We start from the raw sequence: 12,986 nt of genomic DNA, 5'->3' as shown, positions 1-12,986 counted from the left end.
TCAAAAGACCAGAGATTCACTCCGTTGGTGGCTGACCCTGGACCATCTGTCCCAGGGAATGAGCTTCCGCAGGCCAGAGTGGGTCATTGTCACGACCGACGCCAGTCTAGTGGGCTGGGGTGCGGTCTGGGAATCCCTGAAAGCTCAGGGTCTATGGTCTCGGGAAGAGTCTCTTCTCCCGATAAACATTCTGGAACTAAGAGCGATATTCAATGCTCTCAGAGCTTGGCCTCAACTAGCAAAGGCCAAATTCATAAGGTTCCAATCAGACAACATGACGACTGTTGCTTATATCAATCATCAAGGGGGAACAAAGAGTTCCCTGGCGATGAAAGAAGTGACCAAAATAATTCAATGGGCGGAGGATCACTCCTGCCACTTGTCTGCGATCCACATCCCAGGAGTGGAAAATTGGGAAGCGGATTTTCTGAGTCGTCAGACATTTCATCCGGGGGAGTGGGAACTCCATCCGGAAATCTTTGCCCAAATAACTCAATTATGGGGCATTCCAGACATGGATCTGATGGCGTCTCGTCAGAACTTCAAGGTTCCTTGCTACGGGTCCAGATCCAGGGATCCCAAGGCGACTCTAGTAGATGCACTAGTAGCTCCTTGGACTTTCAACCTAGCTTACGTATTCCCACCGTTTCCTCTCATTCCCAGGCTGGTAGCCAGGATCAATCAGGAGAGGGCTTCGGTGACCTTGATAGCTCCTGCGTGGCCACGCAGGACTTGGTATGCAGACCTGGTGAATATGTCATCGGCTCCACCATGGAAGCTACCTTTGAGACAGGACCTTCTTGTTCAAGGTCCATTCGAACACCCAAATCTGGTCTCCCTCCAACTGACGGCTTGGAGATTGAACGCTTGATTCTATCAAAGCGTGGGTTTTCAGATTCGGTGATAGATACTCTGGTTCAGGCCAGAAAACCTGTAACTAGAAAAATTTACCATAAAATATGGAAAAAATATATCTGTTGGTGTGAATCCAAAGGATTCCCATGGAATAAGATAAAAATTCCTAAGATTCTCTCCTTTCTTCAAGAATGTTTGGAGAAAGGATTATCTGCAAGTTCTATAAAGGGACAGATCTCTGCGTTATCTGTCTTACTACACAAAAGACTGGCAGCTGTGCCAGATGTTCAAGCATTTGTTCAGGCTCTGGTTAGGATCAAGCCTGTTTACAGACCTTTGACTCCTCCCTGGAGTCTAAATCTAGTTCTTTCAGTTCTTCAAGGGGTTCCGTTTGAACCCTTACATTCCATAGATATTAAGTTACTATCTTGGAAAGTTTTGTTTTTGGTTGCAATTTCTTCTGCTAGAAGAGTTTCAGAGTTATCTGCTCTGCAGTGTTCTCCTCCTTATCTGGTGTTCCATGCAGATAAGGTGGTTTTGCGTACTAAGCCTGGTTTTCTTCCTAAAGTTGTTTCTAACAAAAATATTAACCAGGAGATAGTTGTACCTTCTTTGTGTCCGAATCCAGTTTCAAAGAAGGAACGTTTGTTACACAATTTGGACGTTGTCCGTGCTCTAAAGTTCTATTTAGAGGCTACTAAAGATTTCAGACAAACATCTTCCTTGTTTGTTGTTTATTCTGGTAAAAGGAGAGGTCAAAAAGCGACTTCTACCTCTCTTTCCTTTTGGCTTAAAAGCATTATCCGATTGGCTTATGAGACTGCCGGACGGCAGCCTCCTGAAAGAATCACAGCTCACTCCACTAGGGCTGTGGCTTCCACATGGGCCTTCAAGAACGAGGCTTCTGTTGATCAGATATGTAAGGTAGCGACTTGGTCTTCACTGCACACTTTTGCCAAATTTTACAAATTTGATACTTTTGCTTCTTCGGAGGCTATTTTTGGGAGAAAAGTTTTGCAAGCTGTGGTGCCTTCTGTTTAGGTGACCTGATTTGCTCCCTCCCTTCATCCGTGTCCTAAAGCTTTGGTATTGTTTCCCACAAGTAAGGATGACGCCGTGGACCGGACACACCAATGTTGGAGAAAACAGAATTTATGCTTACCTGATAAATTACTTTCTCCAACGGTGTGTCCGGTCCACGGCCCGCCCTGGTTTTTTTAATCAGGTCTGATGAATTATTTTCTCTAACTACAGTCACCACGGTATCATATGGTTTCTCCTATATATATTTCCTCCTGTCCGTCGGTCGAATGACTGGGGTGGGCGGAGCCTAGGAGGGATCATGTGACCAGCTTTGCTGGGACTCTTTGCCATTTCCTGTTGGGGAAGAGAATATCCCACAAGTAAGGATGACGCCGTGGACCGGACACACCGTTGGAGAAAGTAATTTATCAGGTAAGCATAAATTCTGTTTTTTTTTTATAACATATTATATATTATCTTATATAAGAAAGCTCATCATTTAAAGTTGAGGTAAATCCAAGTGTATAAAAAACGTTTGGATTTACCATCACTAAGAATAAACAGTTTCAGTTATCACTTACTAAAAAGAACGCTGTTAAATTCACCCTATCTGTGTGGCAAGTATATCTCTAACGTAGCACCTCTGGCTCCGCAAAGCACAGTGCTCTTCTTCAATGAGGTGACGTTTCAACCTCTAAACCAATAGTCATGCGTGTCAACTGACATCCTAGCACAGCTAGAGGTGGAAACGTCACCTCATTGGAGAATAGTGCTGTGCCGTGGGCAGACGGAGGCTCTGAGTTAGCGATATACTTGCTGTGCAGATAGGTTAAATTTAACCGTGTTTTTTTAGTAAATGATGACAGAAACTGTTTATTTTTAGTGATGGTAAATCCTAGTGTTTGTTATACTCTTGAATTTACCATCACTTTAATTTAAAGACATTTGAAAATGAAATATATTTATAATATGTATTATGGGAAATATTTTATAAATACAGTATATTTACCATACAACATGTAGCAAAACAACTTTTCTATTTAATTTTATTTCTAACTTTTTGGCAACTGCAAAAAAGAAAAGATAAACTACACTCAGGATGGTAATCTATATATGTGTCAAAATTAAAAGCTTTTAAAACAACTATGTTGTATGCAGATCTTTTGTGATACAATTATTAAGTTCTTATTCATATATTAAAACAATACTTTATTGGCCATTTAATCTTCCCTTTAATAGATGGACAAAGTAAGCAGTCTAGTTCATGGTTTGCAGTTTTATGTTTTATGAGATTTACTTGTGTGTATTAAAATTCCTGTGGTCAGTAATTGGACTGCTACCTTATTTAGCTCATTGAAAGTCTCTACATTTAAATAGTCAGTTCAGTATCACATGTTCCTAAAAAAAACATTAAAAGTGCCAGTTTTATTGTGCTATATAACTAAAAACTAAAATAATTAGTGAAATATTTTAGTAAATAATTTTATGAACATTGTATTTTTGCATAGTCTGATACAAACATGTATTATGTGCACAAACACCATCGTTATGTAGAGAGTATGAAAACAGACACTTTTTGCATGGGAAAAATTATGAATAGAAAACTCATAATTTCTCAATTAGTTATTGAATATATTGGCAGTTCAGACATATTGATTCATGTTATGTTCTACAAAAACTATTGACTAGGGCTGCTTTTGCAGTAACATGTTTTGAAATTAAGCAGCCATATTCGTTTGTGCAGCTTTTAATTTTAGAGAGGTTGATAATGGAAAACCATCTCTTGATTTTGCTTTTGAAAAACATAATCCCCAAGTTACTTTGTAAAAGATATATTTAAATACTATACTTTATTGTCTATTTTCTAAAATTCGGACACATCAGTGTATTTTTATTGTAATTCCTCCCTGTTGAATTAATGTTTCTTTTATATTTCAATATTTTTAAAGATATGTTTATTTGACAAGAAAATATTTTGCATAAAATTAAATTTTATAGAATGAACAACCAATCATATCTTCTTCTCTGGTAGAAGCAGCTACTGTATACAAAATGCTAATAACTAATAACACTGGGAATAACGTTTTTGCACTATGAAAGCAATTTTATAACTTGAAAAAGACACTTAGATACATCAAATTTAATAAATAAGCTGCTACAAAGAAGAAAAGAAAAGGGTTTTTTTTTGCTTAATTACTTAAAGGGCTAGTTGGTATGTATAGACTTTACACAGCTCTCAGAGCATGTCTACCAGTCATCACTCATGCAGTGCATGTCTACATATAGCACAGATTAAATGTTAAAAATAAATAAACAACCTTCTATCCGTTCATCCACCCATCCTTCTGTCTGTACATCTGTCTGTATGGCTTCCTGTCTATCAGTCTAAAATTAAGAAAAGTTCATTTTAAATATTCATTTACTCAAACCATTTGTTTAATTGAATTGTTTTTCATGTTCGTAACTGTGTCTCCCCATAAGGTAGGTTATAATTTAGCACAAGCTGTCAGCCATTTTAGACTTTCCTGTTTATATATATATATGTCAAAATTAAGTTTTTAACACAATGTGCTTAGGCGATAAGTAATATCACTTTGTTATGTCACTGAAACTAGTTTTATTTTTCTTTCACTGTCAAAATATTTAAGCTCATGTTGTTTAGTTCTCAAATCGTACTTCTAAAAAAAATTATATATATATTGTATTTTATAATGGAAATATTTTATTATCTTTTTTTATTATTATTAATAAGTATTGACATTTTATTTATTAAAATGTAATATTAATTACATGTTTTTCCCTTTGCATTGATTCATAATGAAATTTTTAATCACTGCTGATATTTTCAATTACCTTTCAAACCCCTGTTGGTTGTATACGAGTACATTAGAAAACAACAGTTTGCTTGTTATACTTAAGTTTTAGAGTTCTGTAAACCACTCACAAATAATTATTTTCTACAATCAAATTACTTTGTACTATTTTTATTTGTTTATATTTGTCATCTTATGAGTTGCAACAAAGTGAAATACCAAAAATACACTAGACAGCAATTCAGTTCACTACAATAACCATGTTTGTCTTTTCATTGTATTTATCTATTTTTTTATTGAATATTATTTCACTATTGCCTTATGTTTCATTACTTGTATCTGAAGAATGTATTCTGCTATCAATCACCTGAATTATTAACTAATAGCAAATTAACATGCATTGTCTCTCATGTCTTTAGCTATGTGTTGTTAAAGCCTGTATTTAGAGTTCCATGTATGCATTTCATTTAGTTTCATATAAAATATATAGCTGTATGTTGCTTATTCATTTTACCAATTCATTTGTTCATATTGTGTTTCAGCAGAAAACTGTTGTGCTGTTGCATGTTGTAATCAATTCTTTCATTTAACTGTTCTGTTTCTTCTTACACAGTCTGGCAGCCAGATATTCAACTCAGTCTAAACACAGTGGAATTGCATCCAGTCCAAAAAAGACTACTAGGTTGGTTGACTGTAATTTATTGTGTGCTAGTGATACACAACTTAAGCCTTATAAGCTGGTGTCCTGTTCTGTAGCCATAACTAGACATTAGACAATTCATTATTATTTCAGAAATGAAACATTTACATAGCATTAGTGCCAGACAAAACGCATCAAAAGAGTTCCCCAATTTGATTCATATGTGTAATATTTATGTACACAATGTTATATCTCTTTTTTATGAAATCAAAGACAGAATCATTTTGGAAGAAAAATACTTTTTTTTACAGTATTTTGCGGTATTAACAGGGGTGGGGGGAATCACTCAGTTTTATGTGAAATGTAATAAATTAATTTTTTAAGTTGAAAAAAATCACTTGTTGACTCTTTGTTTTTAAAATAGCTATTGGTTGGATGGATTCTATATAACACATTAGTTATTTAAACCCAATCTATTAATGGAAATGTTAATTATCACAATTCAGAGTCAGAATACTTTTTGCTTTGGTTTTATCATATTCACAGGTCTGTCAGTGAGCTAAGTCGTAATTGGCCTCCATGTAAAACATTTTATCATATACAACTTTTTTATTTCACGTTTCTTGTTTTTTTTTTGGGCAGGGGTTGATTATTATATATTATTATATTTTATTTGGGATTGATTATATTATAGCCAATGAGTTTAATTGTTTTAATAAGCTTGTTTATTATTGATTTTCAGAGTCTTACTTAATTAAATTTTACAAGAGATATAAAAATTTCTATTGTCCTAACTTATGTATCTATATTTATTAATATAAGACAATTTTCCACAATCTAAAGTTGTTGAAAATTATTAAAGGCCAATTTTGAGTTCCAAAATCATTGCTTTAAAATTTATGTGCACAGTTACTATTTAAAAGTAGTACTTTGAGGGGGAAAAAGCATTAAAATATTATCTTCACGCTTAATAATAATTAATAAAACTGGCTTAATTTTAAGCCAGCCTATAGACTCTATGGAAACAGAAAACGTAAACATAAACTAACTTAATTTATAAACAGAACACTATTTTTTTAAGAAGGGATTGTAGGTCCCACCAAGTTTTTACATCATTATTGAAGTGGTGAATTATACAATTTTTCCAACCACATGAAAGTTTTTTATATAAAGTTAGTTAACCCAAACTATAGAACCTATGGACCCAAAAAACTTAAACATAAATTGTTAACGTTCTTAATTATCTCACCACACTTTAATGCAAGGGTCAGGTTATATACTTTTGGGGTCCATTGGGGACAACTTGTTGTTTTGCAACTCCCTGCAAATTATTTTTATTAGCTGTAGGAGTAGTTGATATGGATAGATTTGTTGTCCTTTCTGGATTGTGATCATGTCTAAAATACCTATGTCACAGTGCTGCGGAATCTGTTGGCGCTCTACAAATACCTGATACTGATAATAATAATAATAAAATCTTCAGAAAAAAAATAGCTCATAGAGGGGCAAGAGGTATTTGGGTGGAGCTTTGTTGTTGTCCAGACCACAAAAATAACCCTCATCACTTTATAATTATGGGATAACCCTCAGCACTTTATACTTATGGGACAACCCTCAGCACTTTATACTTATGGGACAACCTTCAGCACTTTATACTTATGGGATAACCCTCAGCACTTTATACTTATGGGATAACCCTCAGCACTTTATACTTATGGGATAACCCTCAGCACTTTATATTTATGGGATAACCCTCAGCACTTTATACTTATGGGATAACCCTCGACACTTTATACTTATGGGACAACCCTTAGCACTTTATACTTATCGGATAACCTTCAGCACTTTATACTTATCGGATAACCCTCAGCACTTTATACTTATGGGATAATCCTCAGCACTTTATACTTATGGGATAACCCTCAGCACTTTATACTTATGGGATAACCCTCAGCACTTTATACTTATGGGATAACCCTCAGCACTTTATACTTATGGGATAACCTTCAGCACTTTATACTTATGGGATAACCCTCAGCACTTTATACTTATGGGATAACCCTCAGCACTTTATACTTATGGGATAACCCTCAGCATTTTATACTTATGGGATAACCTTCAGCACTTTATACTTATGGGATGACCCTCAGCACTTTATACTTATGGGATAACCGTCAGTGATTTCTTATGGGATTGGAGGATGTAATAGTTGTAATTTAGCCCCTCCCCCATTGTTAGTAAAATAAAGATTCTAATAGAACATCTTTGACAATTAAGCAATTTAACAGTATTGTATTATTTTTCAAAATACTATTTTATTTTTATTGTTAAAGGGTTATACATGTTGCAACGCTCATTTTTCAGAAAGGAAATGCAATTTTAAACATATTTCCAGTTTACTTCTTTTTGTATTCTTTGTATCCTTTGTTGAAGAGTAGGAACAGCAATGGAATACTGGAAGCTAGCTGAAAACATCTGGTAAGTCAATGACTTGGGCATATGTGTGTAACCACCAGTCACCAGCTAACTTCCTGTAGTGCATTGTTGTCCTGAGACTATATGCTCTTCAACAAAGCATACCAAAGGACTAATCAAATTTGGTAATATATGTAAATTGAAAAGATATTTAAAATTGTGTTTTCTAGCTGAATCATAAAAAGTTTAATTTTGACTTTACTGTCCCTTTAAGTAGTTTATGGCAAAAACACCTATTACCTTTTCATTACTAATTAACACGTTGTAATGAATGTTCCATTCTCTGTATGTTGTGTCATTTCACTGTTTTAATTTTTCTGCATTACATTTTGCAACATTCAGCATTCACTTGATACACAATTTAAGAGAAATTGTATACAGAGTTTCCATGTTTGAGAATGGTAATAAAAAAAATGTAACATTGTGATGATGATTTTATACACATCCTATTGTGTTTTAAATGATTTAAATGCACAGTTTTCAGTGACAGGGTTACCATAACACATTAATAATGCTTAGTTACTTAGTTGACTAGATTCATTAAAATTCTTAATCTGTGAGATCTTTAACAGGGAGGTCTATGAGAAGAGTGAGGTCCTTCATTGCATTTATTAAACAAAAATAAAGCAGTGGAAGATCTGTATCTCGGTAATGAACATTAAGAGGAGCACATGCTTATCATATGTATAATACATATGTATTCTATTTACTGTAGACTTCATTTTGTGTATAGCAGTTTGTTTAGGAATATTATTTTTGAAACCTACTTGGAGAGTATCATTATAAACAAAATTGTAACTGTACCACAGTTTCTGAAAAAATAAATAAAATCCTCTAATCATTCCACATTTCACTACTATTACCAGTTGAATACAGGCATACGTGTTCTCTCAAAATATGTGACAGATTTTTAACAAATAGCAAGCATATTTTATACAAAATTAGAAGTTAAAGGGACACTGAACCCAATTTTTTTCCTTTGTGATTCAGATAGAGCGTGGAATTTTAAGCAACTTTCTAATTTACTCCTATTAGCAAATGTTCTTCATTCTCTTTGTATCTTTATTTGAAAAGCAAGAATGTAAGTTTAGATGCCGGTCCATTTTTGGTGAACAACCTGGGTTGTTCTTGCTGATTGGTGGATAAATTCATCCACCAATGAACAAGTTCTGTCCAGGGTTCTGGACTTACTTTTTCAAAGATAGCAAGAGAACGAAAAAAAAAATGATAATAGGAGTAAATTAAAAAGTTGCTTAAAATTGCATGCTCTATCTCAGTGATTTGCAACCTTTTTTTTGCCGTGGCACACTTTTTTACATTAAAAAATCCTGTGGCACACTACCATCCCAAAATTTTACAAAATCACACATTGTAGCCTAATACATGATATATATATATATATATATATATATATATATATACACACTGTACTTTGCTGTCATGCCATGCCTCCTACAAACTATACATGACATATTGACATTCATTCACAAACACCCCTGCACTGTTGTCAGTCTGCCGCGGCACACCTGAGGATCTCTCACGGCACACTGGTTGAAAAACACTGCTCTATCTGAACCACAAAAGAAAAAATTTGGGTTCAGTGTCCCTTTAAAGGGACATGAAACCCCAAAAATGTTTCTTTCATGATTCATATAGAACATACAATTTTAAAACTTCTCAATTTACTTCTGTTAATTTACTTTATTCTCTTGGTATCCTTTGTTGAAGTTGCAGCAATGTACTACTGGGAGCTTGCTGAACACAATGGGTGAGTTCATGACAAGAGGCATTTATGTGCAGCCAACAATCAGTAGCTATCTCCCAATAGTGTGCAGCTTTTTCTGAGCCTAACTAGTTATGCATTTCAACAAAGGATACCAAAAGGACAACACTAATTAGATAATAACAGTAAATTTGATTTTTATTTTTTTAAATTACATGCACTATCTGAATCATAAAAATGAAATTTTGCTGTCCCTTTACTCTGCACTAGAGACTCGTGTAGTCTTTATGAGATGCTACTTTCCAGTGAGCAGCATCACTTTAAGGCAAGAAACTTGCAATACTTTAATGATACCTCTTTGTTTAACGCATAAAGCCTCTGTAAGGTTAATGAATAGTTTGCTTGTACCCAGAGCTTTAACACATTTCGTGTATCCTTGTGCAATATAACTATATGCTGTGGAAATATAATAAAAACCTAAAGCTTGATCTTCCAGTCTATCACAAATATGGATGTGTGTTGACTAATGATTGTGTAGAATTGGTGAATTGTTAACAAGCATTGGGATGAGTCGTATGGTAGACCGCTTGTTTAGCAGGTCTGCTGTGCTTTGTGAGGGTGTATTTATTCCTAGAAGCTTTAGTAAATTATTTCAGTTAGATATATCATCAGCTAATATAATAATTCCATATAGATTAAGTTGTCTGAGGCTTCATATTTAAAACATTGATAAATAGTCCCATCTTGTGAGTTTACATTCTTTACTACTTGTATTTGTCCAGGATATTGGTTGTTAGTTTACCTCATTGTAAAGGGACATACTAACAAACTATTATGTTGATCTGATATAGATTAATGAACAAACAATACAGATATACAAATATGTTGTGTTTTATTGAGTATAATTAGCATTGGTGATGCACTAGAAGTTTAACCAATAGCAAAATAGCAGATCAGGGTTTCAGGTGATCAGAATCCATTGTCTGATCAGTCTCTGTCCATTATTTCAATTTGTGTGGTACTTTTTCTTATTACTGTCCACTATCATATTATGGATTACATCAGGTAAAAGCAACATAGAATCATGTTTAACTTTTAAGAACAATAGTGGCACAGAACCAAATGAAGAAAGCATTTCCCCTAATGTACATATATAGTATTATGTTGAGCTCAGCTTCTTAGAAAAAAATCTGTCTATCTGTGTCATAAAGCAAGTACACTATCTTATAAAGCTACATTTTTCTTTCATGAATCAGACAGAGCATGTGATTTTTTTTTTCAAATATTTATTTATATCCAACAAGGACCCATAACAATCAGATAGTAGTAAAAGAAACATAGCCATTAAATAAAAACAAAAGTAAAACTTTTTCCAAACCATAGCTTGGGTATAACAAGTGTACATATAGTATATAAATTATTCCCCATTCAATACTATGTTATAGGTACATATCAACTCTTTGGATGTGTCTTATGTAAAGAAAAAGAATAACCCAGATAATAATATTATGCTTCATGATACTCTATACCTTGTTGAGTTTTTATTTTTACATAGAAAAACAACACAATACCCCAAAACAACAACAAAAAAAAAACACCCCTTCACCATCTCCCCAGCAGAACTAGTTCAGAATTACGTAAGGGATGTATCAAATATTCAATTTCCGTGGGAGAAAAAACTTTTATAAATGCTGACCATTTGAGAAAGAATTTAACAACATGGACATCATTATCAACACTAATATTATATTGTTCAAGAATGCATTGTTTTTTTAAACAGTTTTTAATTTCTGATATACTAGGGACCGTAAGCGTTTTCCATTTTTTAAAGATAAGATATCTAACAGCCAATATAGTTATATTAATAAACTTCACATTGAGTTGTCTATCTTCTGGGTCAGGAAAGAGAAAAATTATATGTCTGCCTATCAAATTTAATGATGAGAGCTTTAGTATCTTACAAAGCCAAAATTGGACTTTGGACCATACGTTTTTAATTTTAGGGCAGGTCCATAACATGTGCAGGAGGTTTGCAGAGGGAAACGAGCATTTAGGACATGTAATAAAATTCATACTGCCGCATCTCGCTCCTTTTTCTGGTGTAAAATATGTCATATGTAACAACTTCAAATGAGATTCTCTCCATGTGGCAGAAAGGGTTGTTTGAGTAACCTTTCGAATTGAGAGAGAAGGTATTTTAGATTCTACTTCCTGAGATATCAATGTGGCCCAATTAATAGCAATTTTGTCAAGATTAATTGTGCCCCTGTCGGAGACAATAATCAGATAGCATGGAGAAATTGACATGAGTCTATTTTTTGCCAGAATGAACCAGTTTTCTATGCGCCCCAGTGACCAATTCCAGCCATACTCATTCACTAACTTCATAGCATAGTGTCTAGCCTGAAGATAGGCAAAAAAGTTTCTCTGGGAGATATTGAATTCCACCCTAAGAGCATCAAATGATTTCACACATCTTTTTTTTATGTCAAGTATCTGAAGAACATTAGCAAGCCCTTGGGTCTTCCACTCTAAAAAGATTGAAGATGGTGTTCCTAACTGAAATTGTGGGTTCCCCAAAAAACCTAGGAAACTCGACACCCGATGTTCTATTCCTAGCAAAGTACATATCTTTCTCCAAGCTAGAATTATATTATAAATAGATCTATAGCGTTTAACTTGGGGTGGGATATGAGTAGTGTCGAGATGAATCAACGCAATAGGTGAAAAAGGATACAAAATACTGGTCTCTAAGTCATTATTTGTAACATAATTATGAGCAAAAAGCCAATCTGCTAGAATACGAACCAAAAATACATAATTATATACTCGTAAATCAGGTAAAGCCAGGCCTCCGGATCCTATTGGAAGGGAGAGTTTTGCAAGTGATATTCTGGATTTCCTACCTTGCCACAGGAAAAACCGGAGTTGTGAATTGAATAAACTCAAATCGTTCTTTCTTAAAATAAAAGGAATATTTTGAAGGACATATAAAATTTTTGGTAATAAGATCATCTTATAAGCTGCTATGCGTCCAGACAAGGACAAGGGTAAAGTCTGCCAGCTCTTAAAAACTGATTTAACCTTATTCAACACAGGAGGAATGTTCAGAGAATACCAGGAATCAGGATTACTTGAGACATTTATACCCAAATATCTAAATGAGTCATTCACTATAGAGAAGGGTACATTTATAGGAGAGCAGTCTGTGTGCCTTATCCAGAGAAGTTCAGATTTCTTTATATTTACCTTATATCCTGAAAAGGAACCAAACTGTTGTATAGTTGATAAGAGAATAGGTAAATTTCTACGTAAATTAGAAAGATAAATGAGAATATCATCAGCATATAATGCTATTTTCAACTCCCGCCCAGCCACCCCAATCCCCTCCAATCTCTGTCTTATCATTATAGCAAAAGGTTCTATAGCAATATTAAAAAGAAGCGGGGAAAGGGGA

General features: G+C 34.2%; 1 protein-coding gene across 1 annotated transcript in view; it reads left to right on the top strand.

Annotated features, from left to right (window-relative positions):
• NAV3 (neuron navigator 3) overlaps positions 1-12,986 on the top strand; it is a 756,623-nt gene that overhangs the window by 330,341 nt on the left and 413,296 nt on the right. The window contains 1 exon segment of the mRNA XM_053716761.1: positions 5,305-5,373. Within this exon segment, the coding sequence (XP_053572736.1) occupies positions 5,305-5,373 (69 nt within the window).

The sequence above is a fragment of the Bombina bombina genome, chromosome 6 (genome assembly GCF_027579735.1).
Source record: "Bombina bombina isolate aBomBom1 chromosome 6, aBomBom1.pri, whole genome shotgun sequence".
NCBI classification, from domain to species: Eukaryota; Metazoa; Chordata; class Amphibia; order Anura; family Bombinatoridae; genus Bombina; species Bombina bombina.
This window is presented reverse-complemented; position numbering and strand designations above follow the sequence as displayed.